General features: G+C 41.2%; 2 protein-coding genes and 1 long non-coding RNA gene across 5 annotated transcripts; 1 reads left to right on the top strand and 2 right to left on the bottom strand.

Moving 5' to 3' along the window:
- Positions 1 to 24: 24 nt before the first annotated feature.
- On the bottom strand, positions 25 to 3,152 carry spx (spexin hormone). 3 transcript variants are annotated; one of them, XM_044185964.1, is made up of 5 exons: positions 2,690 to 3,152; positions 2,192 to 2,275; positions 2,033 to 2,090; positions 1,494 to 1,556; positions 25 to 1,328 (listed from the first exon to the last, which is right to left on the bottom strand). In XM_044185964.1, the coding sequence occupies exons 1-5, from the start codon at positions 2,693 to 2,695 to the stop codon at positions 1,159 to 1,161; spliced, it is 381 nt and encodes a 126-aa protein (XP_044041899.1). In that variant the 5' UTR covers positions 2,696 to 3,152; the 3' UTR covers positions 25 to 1,158. The 3 variants fall into 3 exon arrangements, with proteins under 3 accessions (XP_044041899.1, XP_044041898.1, XP_044041897.1); XM_044185963.1 differs by lacking the exon at positions 2,690 to 3,152 and having other exon boundaries at positions 25 to 261; positions 1,242 to 1,328; positions 2,192 to 2,461; XM_044185962.1 differs by lacking the exon at positions 2,690 to 3,152 and having other exon boundaries at positions 2,192 to 2,461.
- On the top strand, positions 3,112 to 8,019 carry LOC122871186. Its single transcript, XR_006376815.1, has 2 exons — positions 3,112 to 3,241; positions 7,638 to 8,019. It is a non-coding gene; the product is annotated as an uncharacterized LOC122871186 (long non-coding RNA).
- golt1ba (golgi transport 1Ba) lies at positions 6,269 to 13,423 on the bottom strand. Its single transcript, XM_044185966.1, has 5 exons — positions 13,221 to 13,423; positions 12,328 to 12,419; positions 10,709 to 10,887; positions 8,822 to 8,903; positions 6,269 to 6,940 (listed from the first exon to the last, which is right to left on the bottom strand). Exons 1-5 carry the CDS (start codon positions 13,243 to 13,245, stop codon positions 6,902 to 6,904), a joined length of 417 nt encoding a protein of 138 aa, XP_044041901.1. The 5' UTR covers positions 13,246 to 13,423; the 3' UTR covers positions 6,269 to 6,901.
- Between the last annotated feature and the right edge of the window lie 5,196 nt (positions 13,424 to 18,619).

Raw genomic sequence — 18,619 nt, 5'->3', positions numbered from 1 at the left:
TTAAAAAACTCAGACAATCCCAGATCAATAGTGATATGAATGCAAACTCTTTTTATTAAAACATCACATTTCAAACATAGTCAGAGAATTCACATTTACAAAACAGATGTTCTTCTCCCACACATAGCACAGAACACCTTACATTCAAAAAGAAAGACGGTGTTGTCTGGCAGCTTTACAAACGTATGAAAGACTATCAGAAATATTCTCTCTTCCACACCGGCAGCTCCTGGAAATACACCTCATTTGGGTTTTCATCGGCTAGATGAGAGAAAGAGAAAACTAACATTAAATTATGGAATTAAAAAATATATGTCTTGACTCAAAGACAGGGCAAAGGACACATAATCTTTCATCTGCATTTCTTGAATGTTTGCAAATTTTAGGGAAAAATTGTAGCCTTAAAAATTTGTCTGGAGCTCTTGTCCTGTAGAAATAAACATTTCAAATTCAAAGGAAAACCCCCACAGTATAGGAATCTGTGCTGATATTGTGTAGCACTTGTTGACCATGCCAGTTCCCCTGAATTTCATCAATAAATGCCCTTGAAAGTATTGGAAAGATCCTTAAATTTGATGTCTAAGCGAGTGTGGGAATCCTGTACTACTTCCACCTGTTAAAAGTATGTCTAAAAGCTCTCTCAGGCAGGTGTTCAGAGAGAGGGTGGTAAGAGGTTTTTAACTCCACAAAAATTAACTGCAGATGCTGGTGTTGCATTAACGTTGCAATGAACATGCAGATGAGTTATCCAGTAGTTATCCAGTGGCAGTAGTAATAGTTATCCAGTATGCCCAAGCTATCATAATCCAGGGGGAAAAGCTCTGATTGATGAAACAGACGCTCATCCTCAGTTTTTATAAGCTTGACGAGCAGCAGGGAGTGTCGACCTGTTTGCCGTGGGTTTTGCCTGGTGGAAGCTGTCAGGGCTGAACTACTGAGGACTGAAAAAAGCACCGCCAACTCTTCTGCGTGGTTTTTTTTGCGCGTGGTTATGTGATCATAAATGGGTTTTAGTGCCTTAATAATACAGCAATTTACCTCGAATTTCTATGTTTTTAAAGAAAAACTACATATATATATATATATAATTACGAGAAGCACAATAACTGTTTGGGTCATAATGTGCTATTTGCTGGATTGATAGTAATTAGTACAGCTTCAGGGAGTAGGCCAAATCTCAGCCCTGAAGTATGAGCTGCACATGTGGCCCAGCTGCGGTGTCAGACAGATGCTGCTCTCACCTGCCTCTCTGGCCTGCTGTAGGAAGTTGAGCAGGACGGTGGCAGCCTGGTCCACGCTCAGCTTCTCTGTGTTCTGACTGCGGGTCTCTGACAAGGAACAAACACCACACACAGATTATCCGGCCACCTCATTATGATTATTATTAGTTATTATTATTATTCCCACAAACATGTTATATTACTATATGAAGAAGGTTACCAAAGTGTATTTTAAACTACACAAACAATTTTGTTTAGTAATGTCGGTTGTACCTAAGTGCAGCGTGTCATAGACATCTCCTTCTTTTCGGTCCTCTGAGATGAACCTGCGTCCCTCTGGAGCCCCCCCAGGAAGAAACAGATGAGAGGAAGTCTACAACATCAGTGTGTCCCACTGTAGTACGCCATGTGGAGACCCAAAGCCCTCACTGGTAAATGAATAGATATGACATTATGAAGTAAATAATAACATGTCTATATTTATGACGTGACATAAGCCCATCTGTTATTCAGACTCAGTTCATGCTTTTCACAATAAAAGAGCTGTTTTTATGAAATTCTTATTTCACCATGACCTTCTCTTTTCGTACTGCCACTTTCATCCCAAAGTCACAGAAACACAAGCTCTGCCCTGTTAGTCCTGACAAAGACTTGACACTGTGACTGGCATTATGAAATAAACCGTGATTATATTACATATTGTGTCTTACTGTGTATTTATTCTACGATTATGTATTTCTTAATGTTGTATCTATTTGATGCGGAACCCTCTGGGTCTCCTACAGGCGCGGGGCCAGTAGGCAAATACTTACGCGTGCCCTTGAGGTACAGCATGGCCTGCGGGGTCCAGTTTCTCCGCTGGAAAGAGCCCTTTAATGAAGAAGCAAAGAAAATGATTTGGCTGTTGTTGGCGAACAACCAGCTCTTTTTGAGCTGAGCTCTTTTTCTTCAGTTACTGAGAGAAGCCTCACCTTCGGCGCGCCCCACGACTGTGAGAGAAACGACGCCAGGAGCAGAAGGGTGAGGACGTAGGTCAACGTGAAGGTCCTCAAGCCCTGTGGGAGGCGCAGGGAAACAGGAACACGCGTTAATTCCAAATTAAATTCCAAACTCAGCAACATACCTCTCAGAGACTGTGCGTTTCGGTGCGTAATTCACGCACTGCACGCGCGTCCCCAGCCTTAAATTCATCCACTGCCTCCTGAAGCGCAAAATAGTATATTATGAATATACCTGTGGATACAAACCTGTATGTTTCATGAGCAGCTCGATGATACACTTAAGAACTGTAGAATTCCAGAAAGTAATTTAGTGTAGTGTTTTTTAATTTTTAATCAAAATCTGATTTCCTTTAATGCAGGAGAAAAACATATTCTCTGTTTAACGTTGCAATATAGTCTGGATGCACCTCTGCAAAGAGGTGAAGCTCAGCTGGAGTCAAGCCAAAACTTTCCGCGCACTGTACTCACCGTCATGGTGCCAGAGACGCTGCGAGCCCGGAGTCCGGCAGAGAGGATGGGGACGGCGCCCTGGATTTATAGGCTCTGCGCTCCCGCTCCCCCGTGACGCCAGCAGCGATAGGTCACGCCAACGTGATGAAACGGGGGCGGTTAGGAGAGCGCGCGGACGGAGCCATCGATCAGTCCGGCATTGAGAGCTGCAGATACTGTACATATTTCTGAATTAAAAGCTGCCATAAGCACGTTCAGCCGCCCGGTGACTGATGTCGTCACACCCCCCCTCTGCGGGAATATTGACGTGTTCGCACGCTGCTCACTGGAGCAGAGCACGGAGAGCCGGGTTTTATGAATCATAAGGCCACACTGGCAGTAATGAATGGAACTAGGGGAACATCAGTAACTGCCAGCCACTGGACACTAACACAAGGAGATAACCAGGATCAGAGACACTGAGGTCCTGACTCCAAGTCCCCCCCACCGTGGCCCCCCACCTCATCCCATTAACTGATGACAACTTCTGAGGAAGACCCCAGTTGTGGTTTAAAGCTCCAGAAGAATCTAGTAAGTGGACATTAAGATCTCTGTTGTTTTTCCAAGCAGGAACTTTCATGCTCAACATGTCTACAGTTCAGTGCAGCTTCTGTACGACGGTATAATGAACTAATGAAGTTTCCAAGCCGCGCAGCAAGCATCTCCATCGGTCGAGACTGTTACTGTTAAACCAGTGGAAGATACTGGGGGATTTGTCTGTACCTGATCCAGTTACGTGCCAGCCTAGTATTAATGGTGTGACACTGGGGGTGGTTTGTTTGCTGAAGATGTATTTGTTTTGTCCGTGCTAAGAAAGATAAAGGAGCCAGCTGTGTGAAGGCCGGACGGATGCGGGATTGTTTCTGGGACTTTGGGGGTTTTAATGACCTGAAGAGATTTTAAATTCTACATAAACACACAAACTACACATGACGGGCTTTTGAAGGCAGATTCTGATTTGTTTCAGACACACTATCACTATATTTGAAGTGACTATTTCTCCACCAGAATTGCATCCCTGGCAGTGTGGAGAGGGCTTTCCAGCAGCCTTTGAAGCACCAGTCAGGTACGCCCAGTCCAAGCCACATTCAAGTCATTATTACAATTTGGGAAACGTTCTGCAAGCTCTGATGGATGTCTTTGCTTCTTGGCACTGAAAAACAAATAGAGATGCCTCACGGAATCTAACCAGGCAATTCAACCTACATTTAACTGATGTAATACTATACTGCCAATGCAAAGTATTTCTTAACCCTCACCAAGTCTGCAATCATACAGCTGTCTTGAGTTAATGACGCTCTCAAGTCCTAAACATCTCTACCATCCATCCCATATGATGTGAACGCAGCATAAGCCTGGCACTAGAAAAAAAGGACTCAAGATCGCCAAGGTCAACAGTTCAGATCCTCTGGGGACTATGGACATTCATAGCAAAGTGCACAGTTCATGTTTAGAATATGTCCAGTAAAGGGTAATGCCAGTTTGACCATTAGATTGTGAGATTTCTTGTGTTCAGCTGGAAAGCTGGACCTGGTAGTGGTGCCAGAGAAAAGGTCAGGGGTCACCAAATCCACCAGAACAAGTGCTGATGCCAAAGAGCAGCTGGCTGGTTGTGTCGAGATACAGACGAGTGACCAATGAAAGGAAGAACCCACATGAAGTGGGTTAGTGCGGTCGATCCACCACAGCTTCAGTGCCCTTGTATACATCTGTTATATTGTATCATTATGTTTTGCTGACGGTGTTGATGATTCACATCATTTTCACACTCTTTGTGCTCTGCATTCAGTGTGTTTCTACACTTAACTGATTGAGGTTGTATTCTGTCAGCTATCTATATGTTGCACCAAAGTGACGGATAGGCTCACGTCACCTACAGCTGCACGGTTACTCTAAGATTCCTCTGCTTGAACTGCACACACATATATAAATAGGGTATACGGATGTTGAAAAACCTGGTTTACAGTTTATGTAAAGAGTCAGTGACGACAGGAATAATGACCTGAGACACAATGGATGGCAGATACAAAGCTAACTTCCATAGTGTTTTTACAAAAGTGCCATACAACAAAACATTTCATTTCACAGGTAACTTCAGCTTTGTGGATGCTCTGCCCAGAAAGACCGACCGCTGAAGGATTCATTCACTCACTTCCTGGGTTGTGGTGGCTGACGTCTGCGATGATGCATTCTCTCTCAGAAAACACGAGAGTTTGAACATTTAAAGCTCGACAGAGAATTTAAGGACACTGGATGAACGGATGAAGGAGGAGAGGACTCCAGCCCCTGCAGGGCTTCTCCAGGTGGCCCGATCTGATAAAACTAACGCTCATTTAGATAGAAAAGGTCTGTCGGTCCACCAATTCGTAAAGCTGCAGCTGCTTCATTTTACAGTTTGATAGTAGGTTCTCAAGTTTGAAGAGTTCGTTTATTAAAAAGAAACGTAACCGACTGCTCTAAACCCTGAAATAACTTGTGAGATTTTCCAGCTTTAAAGGACCATACAAGTGTTTTACATGTTTTAGTCCATTATAGGATAAGTTTGTTATGACTTGTTTTCTTAGTTTTGGCTTTAATAAGACCCAAGTTGAAATATCTTGAAATTGGCCTATCACTTTATATCGGTGACTGTTTTCCAAAGCATACCATGAATCCTTAGATTAGTTTTCTGCCTTCCTGGCAGCCACTTGTTTCACTTCATTTCAGTATGCTATAAAAATCAACGTGCAGATAATTAAACCACGCTGCGCCTATAGTCCATTACAATGAACATTAAGTTTTGAAAATGTTTCCTTGTTATGTTTAAGTGCTTTTGTGGGAAACTTTCTCTTGCAACAAAAAGGTTGCTACTTAGCATGAAATCAGGCAACTTTGCCAATAAAAATGTATCTTGTGACAGACTAGCTATAAGCAGCAAATTTCAATCTCTGCTAGTAGTGTACCAAAATGAAGTGACACCAATGGCTGCTTGGAAGATAGGCAGACCAGAAATGACGTGCTTTGGAAAACAAGGCAAGACTGGTCGCCCCAGCATTTACAACATCTAAAGTTTGAGAGAAATCAACTAGTTTCAGTTGAATCGCTGCTATCTGCAGATCTGCAGTAAAACTGCCTCAATTTTGCACAGAGTTCAACTTTGGTCAACTTTTAAACTGCTCTACAAAGAGAGACCTGGGGCGCTGGGGGCGCGATGGGACGAATATGTTTCTTGAATAAACTGTGTGAACCCACAGCATTTTCCGGTTAACGACTGAGCTACCAACTTGCTACTGACGGTTAGCAAACAAGCTAGCTTGGAGAGCTTTTTTGACCGACTAGCGCCAGCATGTTCCCAGCTGGCTAGCGTGTTAGCGGTTAGCTCACCAGCTAAAGTAGTTTGCTAGCTAGCCTTGTGAGTAGTCACTACATTACCGAGCTGCTAGCACTCCCTGGATGAACATCACCATCCACGTGTCACCGTGTGGCCACTTTGTGGTGTGACCAGACTTTAATAGTTTTAATAATAATTTTCAAATACTGGTATGCTCCCATAGCACCACACTGTACATGAAGCACTGATCATTTAAAAAATGTTTTATACTGAAGTACTCATTAGCCAAACCATAAACAGAAATGACATGTAACAAAAGGAAAACATTACAATAGCCACACTTGGTATTCAAATAGCTGCAAGACAAAAAAAAAGAAACAAAGTGTCACAGAATTACTGCAAAGAGACAAAAAGCTTTTGTTCAAATAAAGTTAAAGCTCAGGCACAGAAACGTGACAACATGGCTAGCTGTCAGTCCACTTCTCATCCTTGTGGAGGGTCGGTAGTTTTGTCTGTTTGTTCCACAGAGTAAGAAAGCCACGTAGACAGAGTCGATGGTGCTTTAAGGGAGTCTTCCATCCTCCATTTTCATGCCAGATGCACTCAATGGCGAAGTGATCAATAGCAGTTAAAATATTTATTGTAGTGACCTTAGTAACTCCACCCTTTAGTAACAGACTGGTGGTGCGACGCTCTGATGAACCTTTGATTGGTAGCGCTGACCAGTGAAATTACAGACAGACAGAAAGCAGTCTTTTCCTGCTGGAGGGGGGAGGAATCTGAACGTATAACCTTAGCTGCTTTAAATCAGCCCAATGGCACATTGTGTTTATAAAACCTGCTGCACTCAAACAGCCGTCTCTGGGTACAAAAAGTCACTGTTACACCATGGTGTTGCTCTCGCCCACTTTGTCCACATACTGAAAGAAAAGAAAGGAACCACATTAAGCGTCATCTGGTTGTTTTTCATCTTCTCACATGTACAAAGCATGATCAGACACACAAGCTTTCAATGAGATGCAAAGTGTTAGTGTGAATTAAACCGAAGCCTGGCCTGCACAGTTTTCCCACTATCCTCAAGTATATTATGATGGAAAGCATGCGTGACTTAAGGGGACACACCGCAGGACAAACAGAATTACTCATTGTCATTTTTGGTTGTTTTGTTATTATCATTTGGAAATTATTTTGAAAATATATCAGTGAAAATGTGCAAATTTGTGCACAAGTTGAAAACCGCTTTGTCACCAATTATATCGGAATACAGATTTCTGTTTTAATTCCAGAGGATGACTTAACAGTTCATAATTTAAAGAACAGAAGAATTTATCAAAGTAGGCTTTGATGAAGAAGTCATGAAAATTTCCCATTTTGACATGGATTTTAAAATCTCATAAAACAACAAACAAAGCCTCCAATGACGGGCCTGGTAACAGGATTTGCAGTAGCAGTTTCAGAGTGAAGCTAATTCATTTGAATGGAAAAGCAGTGATCGATGGATTTGCTGGCAGAGGCGAAGTAAAGATGTGCAGAGCTTTATGAACTTTGAATTTGCACTCTTGACCAATTGCAAACTGTCCTAACACTTCTGGCCCACATTTTATTATTTATTTTCAGGTTGTAGCAGTCTCTTAAGAGCCTCCCAGTCCAAAACAGAGGGAGCTGCCATACTGGTTTATTTACCCAGGTAAGTCAAAGTGAAGTCAGACCCCTCTTTGCACGGGAGACCTGACCTGTAACTTCCAGTTAGCGAGCTAACTTGGGGAGCTATTGTGACAGCTTATCACCAGTATGTTATCAGTGAGCTAGCATGTTACCAGCTTGTCAGCTATGGTGGATCACCAACTAGCCCTGCTAGTAGTCATCAACCTTCCAGGACTATCACTACAGTGCGAGGACGCACGGAGGAATATTGCTGTGCAACTTCCCACGCACAAAAAGTTCAGAAAAAGGCTGCAAAGATATTGAAAGTACCATTAAATTAATAACTTTGACTTCATAGTTGCTGTTGAATGTCGTTTTGTACAGTTTACGAACTTATATATTATGTTATAGTAGAAAAATATGTCTGAAGATTGACCAATTCACAAATCCCCATATTTACCTGTAGTGTGTGTCTTTAAAGTCAAATAAATAAATGAAAGGTGAAAAACTATTTTAAAAAAGGATTACCAGCTCCCTAAACAAAAAATGGATGCTTTCCCTTCTATCATGAGACACTTGTTTTTGAATATTGAATATTGTAAAGCGTGTTAAATATGTTAGCATGCAAGGGAAAGTCGGCAGTGACTGACCACGACTGCTGATTGTCCTCAGAGCCTTACGAAGGCTTTAATAAAAAACACAGACAGAGACATTCACCTCAAAACAAAGCTCCCCACACAACAGCATGGTAGGAGCATGTTCGTTAGCCACAAAGCTAACTATGCACCTGCTAACTTGTAGTTCTAGATTTAACAGTGACTGTTCCCATTGGAGACCTCGTACGTCTTAAAGACTGGAGTTAAAACCCAGATGACCCTGACGTCATGTCATTTACGAAACTGCCTTTTTGTTGTTGATATTCCATAACATTCTCGCCACGTATACTCAGCTCTGAGTCCCCGAGGGAAACTGAAAGCACGGTTTTAGTAAACCAGCTGTGATGTGCAGGAGCTGAGCTGTCATATGCTCTGGGCAGTTTGGTTAATCTGTTGTGGTCATGGTGTTTCAACAGGGCGATTAATAAACATGAAAGAGAGCCATGCTGTGTGCAAACAAAGCAGAGCTGCAGGCCGGCTGCAGCACTGTGTAATACTTACTGCACTGATGAAGGGCAGGTTTAAGATGGAGCCGAGGACAGGTATTCTCCTGATAAAGCCGACTATAACTGGGAAGAAACCCCTGGATGTGATGAGGGTGAAAAAGAGAGTGAGGGAGGGGGAAGAGAAATATGTTCGTCAGAGTCCTAATACAGTAACTGCACAGAACAGAAGAAGACAACGTGGCCAAATAACATCTAAACATGTACTATCATAAATGATTTGTTGCCAACATTAAAAAGGTCATTCCCCTTGTGCTCCTGGCTGTTCTGTTCTACTTGATAGTTGTTGTAAAAGGCTATAAGTCCAACTGTATGTCAAACATGACTTCAAGTCTTAAGCCATGCTGTAATGTTCATGACTTTCAGAGTCATTTAACCAAACGCTCCTCAATCAAGTCTCCAGCTGCGTCTAAATTTAGGGACTGGGTCTTGTGAAAGATGCGGCTTATGCAGACCTGAAGGCTTGACTGAACTTGTACCCATATTTGAAGGTCTCGCCCCACAGAGTCCAAAACTAAGGGTGTATCCCTTCAGGTACTCCTCTGCATCTTGTAAAATTAGAAATCACAAAGATGCGCTGAAAGTACAGTAGTTTACAGTTTACAGTGTCGAGTTTTCATGCTTAACTTAATGAAATCATGGCACAGAGGGCAGAAATTGTCCCGGCTGACCCCACCGTTGGCCTGTGGAGGGTAAAGACAACCACGTGCAATGTCCAAGACACATGGTGTCGACAGCCACGTCGCCTCTACAAACACATCCACCACCCGTCTTTGAGAGTCCACAGGGACAGCCACGTGACTCAGTTCATGGAGAGAGATCGCCTCCACACTGGCAAAAGACAAGTCATTTTGTAGGAAAGTGTGGAAAAGTATGATGGTCTTCCGGTAACACTCGTCGACTTCTTGCTTATTCACGTGGTGTTTTGTTTGTACGCCCCCTGGCGTGTCGGAGAATATCGTAATGGACAGCACACTGAGCATGAACGCCTCTGGGCATGCTCGCAGCTCTGCGGTGTCTCGCAGAGTATAAACAAAGCTTAACTGGTGGGAGGTTCGTGCTCTGCCCCCAGTTCCACAGCCGTCTCTGCAGGTGCACTGAGCAACCAGTAGGAGTCACTCCTGCAGTGATGAGGAAGACAACCCTCCTTGGCCTCCACAGTTGTGATGAGATATTGCTACAGGGAACTGACCCACGGGTCTTTGTGGTGTGTGGTGGTGGTGCTTCTAGTTCCTGTTATTACAACAGTGGCTTTTTCATTGTTCTGTGTTACGTGATATATTTACCAGAGACGGAGGACCACCTGAATGCTAATATGTGGTAAATACAAGGTCACGTGATTTCTGCCAACTTTGAAAAGTTTCATTAAATAACTGACTACAGAGCTATGAAATGGAATTCAAGTCAATTCAATTTTGTTTATATAGCACCAATTCATAACAGAAGTTATCTCATTGCACTTTTCCTACAGAGCAGATCTAGACCGTACTCTTTATAATATTAATTACAGAGACCCAACAAATCCCACCATGAGCAAGCACTTGGCGACAGTGGCAAGGAAAAACTTCCTTTAAGAGGCAGAAACCTCGGACAGAACCAGACTCAGGGTGGGCGGCCATCCGCCGCTGCCGTGTTAGGTTTAGAAATGGAATGGAAACAAATGGAACAAGCCTTGTTGGCCTGTTAAAATGGATTTGACTCAGCCCCTAAACTGGGACCCAGCTTCAGTCACATCTCTCAAATCCAGTCCTTCTCAGCATTATGTCCCACTCTAACATCCTGACAGTATCTCACATTTCACTGTGTCATGCGACCTTCAGATGCACCTGAACTGCCAATCTGCGGTGTCTGTTTCTCAGCTCGTGCTCCCTTTGTTTCGTCTTACCTGAACAAGAGGAAAAAGCCGTAGATCTCTAGCACAACTCCGATGATGGGCCAGCCAATGAGCACCACAAACACACCTCCCAGGAAGAAACTGGTGGCCTTCATCTTGTGTTTCTGGAAGAAGAAGCGGAAGGTCCTCTCCAACCCGATGACGAAGGCCAGTCCAGCAACAAAAAGGATCTACAGCGAAAAAAGGGGTGGTCCAATATTAGAGAGTGCTTCAATTATTGGTCATTTAGGAACACGGACACCTTTTCCTATAACTTGACAGAAGAGTCTATTTTGGTTTTAGTCCCTTTTCTGCTACATCTGGTGTACAGCAGACTGCAAGAAAGCACTGTTTGGTGCTAGCATCAATATTAGGACTAGGGAAGAAATTTCACTTAATGATTTAGATGTTTAAATGACAGTTGTGTAGCCAACTACCTGAGAATGGGTAAGAAAGTGCAAATGAGAGAAAAGAAGTCCACCAACAAAATCACTCAAATATATATATATTTTTTCTTCCCACAGCAAAGTATGTAGATTAGTCTGTAGACCAAACTAATCAGCACATTGTTTCTGTAAACTTTTTCAGTGCTGACCAACAACTAATTCTCTTCTCCTTCATCAAATTTAGTTGGTGAAAGACTAAGAGCCAGATATTTCAAAACCTCAACAGATAAAACCAATCGTATATAAGAAACAATAATAGGAAAGAAACATTATCATTAAAAATGGATATCTGAGTGTGCTCTTTCTTGGTATGCCCCAGATGTAAAAAATAATTTTATTTTCATTTGTGAATTTTTGGCTAGTTGTAGATCGCACTTTATATTATTATATAATACATATTATTATATTTATTAGCAGCAGTATAAAAGTGAAAAACAAAAACTACTACTGCTACCTGTGAAAACTGCTCTGTGGCTCTGGAAGACCTTTGTCAAGTCTGAGAAAATAACCCTGATGATGTCACAGTGATGTCATCAGGGTTATCTCAGGTTGGGCTTGGAGACTTCAGACTTTAACAGAAAGTCTGCATTACTGGAGTTAAAGGATATCCTAGTTTACAAGGCATGGAGGGTCTAACAGAGGTGCTATGGAATTGCATTGTGGGAAATGTAGGATGCAGTGATTTTGGACCTTGACCCAAACTAGGGACTTAAAATTTAGGATATACCAGCATGTGCTCCTTCAGTTTTGACCATTCTTTTTAACCTGTCACTTGCGAGTCCCCCAACGTTATGAAAGTGCAACACGTGATAGGTGGAGTACGCCTTTAAAGCCGACGTCTCCAGCTGTTTGCAAATTCTAACAGTGAGAGGAAGCTGAGGTAGGAAGTAAAGCAAAGCTGGTGGAGCTGTCGAGAAAGCTTCCTTTTAATCAGTGTGGAAAACCTGTGAGAACATGAACATTTTCTAGTTTGTGTGTTGTATGATACTTCTCATTGTTAGATTTTTTTAGTGATGTATTAGAGAAAACTTCAGAACATGTAACATAAACGACTGAAAATTATTTTACATCTGAATTTGAATGTATATCAGTGTCAGAGTCAGCTAATATGGAGGGAAGAAAGTTGCACCTGTGTGTTTCTCATCATCAGAGATAACGTTAGTTCAGTGAAGCAGAAACACTCACATTTCCAATAGCCAGGAGCGCTTTGTCAAAGAACAGGATCATCCCGAAGAAGAGGAAAAACACGCCAAAGCCTGTTAATCCCATTCCAATCTCTACAGGACACACACACACACACACACACACACCACAGAAGGGTTCAATTATTCCATTGGAGTTTATCACTTAGCTCTTATGATAAAATGTAGAGCCGGATACTCTTAACCGAAGTGTGTTTGGCCTGTTATTGACTGTTTAACTCTGAAGCACACACAGAAATCACTAGAAAGTGAGATCTGCATTGTTATGTGTGGCCAAGTCAAACAAAACGTCTTGACAGAGAGAGGTGCTGTGGAGGGAGACAGACGATGACGTAATGCTTCACTGTTTCCAGGTGTTTCAGGTGAAGGCCACCGCCTGTTTTTCATCTAGATACAGACCTGATAAAGACGGGACAGTGACACAAGCCTTGTCTTGCATGTCGTGAATATATTCAAAGCTAACTGAATGGGTTCAGTATTTTCAATTTACAGTACCCTTTTATATACCAAATTAATACATGTGAAAACCATGAAGTAAACTAACGTCAATATTTCTAACAAGAACCACAGTGAAACTGAAAACAGTCGTTCCACTGGAGCTTCCACAGGACCTCAGTGGTCACTTTCTATTTGAAGCTAGTCAGCTGTTGAGAAACATTGTGTTACCAAACACAACTAGTAGGAAGGGTTAGCTGCTTGCTATCTGGGCCACAGGTTATGGCATGGCATAAGAGAAAAAACAAAGCGAACTTTGCTAACACTGAATGCTATTTGCTAGTTGCTAGTTAGCCAAATGCTGCAGCTCAGATGGAGCCGGTTTGCTAACGTTAGAGAGAGCAGCAACCTACAGAGATGATCAAACTCAAAGGCTCTTACTTTGGGAGTCCGTTAGCGAAATCATCTTGCCGCCGAGCAAATGTGTGAAGATAAAACAGAAATAGTGAAAATAGTATAGTAGCTATGCAAGTATTCTTCTAAGAATAATTTGGATGACAGCTGCCACTGCAGCAACAGCCACGTCTTCCGGAAACACTCCTTCTCCCAACGTCATCTTCCGGAACAGCGCCGTGTCGCATTCAACGTGGCAACTTTAACACATCGTTCTCTATAGAGTTGCGAAGTGGGAGGAGCCATTTCGGAAGCCCAACGTGCCATTCCTTTTCCCCCATAGCCGAAATGTTATGTGACTCACAGTTGGAGCACTTGTACTGCTTGGATGGTATGAAAGTCTCCCAGTCAAATCATCAGTGCAAAAGATTAAGAACTCAGTTCGAAAATATCTGGTTCTTTGATAAAAGTCGGTAAAACTCTCTCCACAATCATCACTACAACTTTCTGATGGGACATAATGTGCAATATCAAAGACATAATCATTGAACATTTTGAATTAACCACCATGTACACTCACCTGGGCCGTAGCAAAAGGGAGCACACTGTTTTAAGATTGAACGTGCCCCTGTACTTGAGATTTGTAATTGTACATTACCGGAAGCTATATGCCACTTCTCATATGCAGCTCACCAAGAAGCAACCTTATTAACCTTCTTTATATGTATGGCCCCTACTGTTAACCTTGTTTATATTTTTGGCATTGTGTATGTGTCATTTTAGGTAGTTCTTATCACACTGATGTTTGTTCAAGTGTTCAATTTTCTGATAAGTTTGGTTTTAATTAGTTATTTGATGTTATAAAAACGTTTTTTCACGTCATGATTGACAGCTGAGCTCTGCTCACAATGGAGTTGGCTGGGTGTATGGGCGGGACCTCGACACCGCGGCTCCAACTCCGATCACTGCTGCGCAGCCTCTGGGGGACTTATTAACTGCCATATCTCTTTAATGTAATATTCCATGGTAACCAAATTAAAGTTGTGCAGATGGGAATGCTGAAGAACTCTGGCAGCAGCTTCTTCAACTTTCTGACTTACTTTGTTTTTTCCAGTTAACATCAGCTAATACTTCTTATCACATCTGGAAACTGAATTCAAATGTGTTGAAAGAGGTCATCTGTCGATCCATTCGTTTCAGTGTTTGAAATGTGGCAGTTGACTTTATTACTAATATGTTTTAGTTGTATAAAATTAGAAACTTATAATGTCACAAGAAATAACTACAAACAAATTGCCCAGCTAAATCATATGAACTCAATCAAACTTTATTTATATGGCATCTTTCATATAGGTTAGAGCAATTCAAACTGCTTCACAGATGACTGACAAGTCGATAATAAGACAGGACTGAGACTAATATAATAGTTAATTAAATCATTAATGTGCATATGGAAAAAAAATTTGTCTGCAACAATTTCTTTTTTGCTCAGTGTGTGATTGAAAATCACAAAAATATCTGACAATGCATCCGAAACCAGCAGAATGATGTGTGATTTTTTTTTCCAGAATTTTCTCACCAACATTTTGACTGTTGTTAGCGTTTTAAGTTTAAACAGACAAAAAATCTCCAGGCTGGCTCATGTGATGTCATTGCCTCAACTTGTGAGAAGGTGTGTGAGAGCCACGTCTCCCCAATGGTGCAGTTAGTAAGTCACCACTTCTGGGGATACAAAGGTCCAGGGTACAAACCTTCAGGCTGGTAAGTCATACTTAGAATGTTGGTGTGTGTTTTCAAGTGCTCATTATTAAATACGAGTCCTGTGCTCTTTAATATTACTGTTCAATATTTAGATTGATGTCCATTGAAAAAAAAAGTTATCTTTTGTTGTTCATCATTATTCAGCCATTTTTTCTCTGTCTACTCCTGTACCTGTACCGCTAGTGCTAAAATCGTACAGATTTTTCATGAGATGTATCCAATTACTTTTTTATTTTCAGTGATTTTATATAATTTTTTAAAGTATTAAATGTATATGATTCTATTGCCCCTCTAAACCAGAAGATAATAAAACAAAGAAGGTTAGCTTCATGGTATAACCCCCAAACCTGCAAATTAAAGCAAACATCATGAACACTTGAAAGGAAATGGCGTTCCAACATCTGGAAGAATCTCGTTTAGTCTGGCAAGATAGCCTTAAAACAAATAGGAAGGCCCTCTGTAATGCCAGAGCAGCTTACTGCTCTATTGAACCCTGTATTCCTATAGCCCTCAGTAGTACTGACTTCATGAGCTTCTTTAATGATAAAAATTTTAACTATTAGAGAAAAAATTCATCACGTCCTGCCTCAACCGGTACTGATTTATCTTCAAACACAGGAACCTTAGATATATATTTAGACTGCTTTGCTCCTATCGACCTTCTTCAACTAACTTCAACGATTTCTTCATCTAAGCCATCAACCTGTCTCTTAGACCCCATTCCAACTAGGCTGCCTAAAGATGTTTTACCCTTAGTTAGCACTTTGTTACTGGATATGATCAATCTGTCTTTATTAACAGGCTATGTACCACAATCCTTTAAAGTAGCTGTAATTAAACTGCTTCTTAAAAAGCCCACTCTTGATCCAGGGGGTTTAGCCAACTATAGACCTATATCTAACCTTCCCTTTCTCTCTAAGATCCTTGAGAAAGCAGTCGCCAATCAGTTGTGACTATTTACATAAAAATAGTTTGTTTATTTTCAGTCAGGATTTAGAGTACATCATAGCACAGAGACATTAATTGCATCAGACAATGGATTTGTCTCTGAACTTGTCCTGTTAGATCTTAGTGCTGTGTTCGACACCATTGACAATCGCATCCTATTACAGAGGCTGGAACATTCAGTTGGCACTAAGCTGGTTTAAATCCTATCTATCAGATCGATCTCAGTTTGTACATGTTAACGGTGAGTCCTCCATGCACGCCAAAGTTAGTCACGGAGTTCCACAAGGTTCTGTGCTTGGACCGATTCTGTTCACCTTATATATGCTTCCTCTAGGCAATATTATTAGGAAACACTCCATAAACTATATCTATCGATCAAGCCAGATGAACCTAATCAGTTAGCAAAACTTCAAGCATGCCTCAAGGACATAATGGATGACCTGCAATTTTCTGATGTTAAACTCTGAAGTTATTGTACTTGGCTCCAAACACCTCCGAGACAAATTATCCAAAGATATAGTTACTCTAGATGCCCTTATTATCAGGCTGCTTGAATAAGTCTTTTAAGACTCTCCAGTCTCCAGAATGCTGCGGCACGTTTACTGACGAGAACTAGTAAAAGAGATCATATTTCTCCAATATTAGCCTCTCTGCACTGGCTCCCTGTAAAATCCAGAATAGAATTTAAAATCCTTCTCCTCACCTACGAAGCTCCTAATGGTCAGGCACCATCGTATATTAAAGATCTCATAATACCATATTACCCGACTAGAACACTTCGCTCCCAGGATGCAGGGTTACTTGTGGTTCCTAGAGTCTCCAAAAGTAGAATGGGAGCCAGAGCCTTCAGCTATCAAGCTCCTCTCCTGTGGAATCAGGTCCCAGTTTGGGTTCGGGAGGCAGACACTATTATAATTAACTATTATATTAGTCTCAGTCCTGTCTTGTTATCGACTTGTCAGTCATCTGTGAAGCAGTTTGAATTGCTCTAACCTATATGAAAGATGCCATATAAATAAAGTTTGATTGAGTTCATATGATTTAGCTGGGCAATTTGTTTGTAGTTATTTCTTGTGACATTATAAGTTTCTAATTTTATACAACTAAAACATATTAGTAATAAAGTCAACTGCCACATTTCAAACACTGAAACGAATGGATCGACAGATGACCTCTTTCAACACATTTGAATTCAGTTTCCAGATGTGATAAGAAGTATTAGCTGATGTTAACTGGAAAAAACAAAGTAAGTCAGAAAGTTGAAGAAGCTGCTGCCAGAGTTCTTCAGCATTCCCATCTGCACAACTTTAATTTGGTTACCATGGAATATTACATTAAAGAGATATGGCAGTTAATAAGACGTATGGCGATGTTCTACTAAAGAGCACAAGGTGGAGCTATTGGTGCCATGCTTCAATATGTCATGCACATTCTCGTGGAGAACTTTTGTTCTAAGTTTCATTTTATTAAAGACAACAGAATTGCAGAAATATCATGTTTTAATGTTGCTTCATCACCCCTTGAAAGCTCCAAAGTATTGAAAATCTACCTAGAATAATAATGGCAGCACATGGGATTGAACCTGCAATCTTACGTTTGTAAGAAAGCCATGAAGCCAAGTCTTCATGTCACACATCTAGCATGATGGTACACAACGAAAATATGGAGGCATTTTGTTCATAAGGGTTGTAATTTATCCAGAAAAAGGTTTTCTTGACAATTTTAATGTGTGTGTTTGTGGATGCCAGTATGTTATGTTGTTTTTGTTTCGAATTCAGGATAAGATGACTATTTTTTTTAAATGCATATCAATCTAAATGCTAAATAATAATATTCAAGAGTGAGGGAGTTATATTGAATGATTGTATAGGACAAACATACAGTATAAAGCAACTTTGTCCATGACAGCAACATTATATGGAGGACTGCCCTGAGCCGGTATCGAACCAGCTGATCCGTCAGCTGGTATTTTTATATTTTGACCATATACATTTGGTACATCTACATACATATTTCCAATCTTGTGTTTTAGTGGTGGGGTCTTAGTTCTAACTCTTAGTTTACGTTTGTATGCAATGTGCCTTTGTGTCTTAACTGCAATTAATAAATATAAGAATACATTAATAGTTTGTCAGTCTCACACGGTCCTGGCTGCGTTTTCCCGTCCTGAACTCCGTCATGGCACCGGGAACATAAGCCTCCTGTCTAAAATGAGCGCCGAACACGACTGCGGTTTCCTTTACAGATGCAGCAGTCCTCTCCTCACGCACCAGAGCGAGCTAGTTTTCTGTTAGGAAACAGTGGACTCGATGTCCTGACAGGCTGAGTTTGTCTGCACAAACACAATAATTCGCCATGATGTAAAATGGTAAAATCAAATGTAAAACTACCGAAAACAGACTCAGTAGATTAGAGCCGCTCAGGCCCACTACCACCTCCTGCCGCACACTGAGCGGAGGCTCCAATGCCTCTAACTACAGTAATGGAGTCTATTTATTCATAGAGTAATACATTCATTTGTGAAGACATTTATTCATGCCTATTTTTATTGCACAATTAGTTTTTAATTAATGAAAAGCTTTATTACTATTTCCGTGACATTTGCTGGTATATCACACACCTACTGGGTTGCATATGTCAAGAATATTTACTAAAAAGGAGAAACATTTCAATGCTTAAAACGTATTGTTACTTTTCACTGACCATGTTTCTTGAATGCATCACAGGTAGGCTGATGT

The sequence above is a fragment of the Siniperca chuatsi genome, linkage group LG23 (assembly GCF_020085105.1).
Source record: "Siniperca chuatsi isolate FFG_IHB_CAS linkage group LG23, ASM2008510v1, whole genome shotgun sequence".
NCBI lineage: Eukaryota > Metazoa > Chordata > Actinopteri > Centrarchiformes > Sinipercidae > Siniperca > Siniperca chuatsi.
The sequence above is the reverse complement of the archived record's forward strand: the minus strand, read 5'-3'. Positions and strand labels throughout refer to the sequence as shown.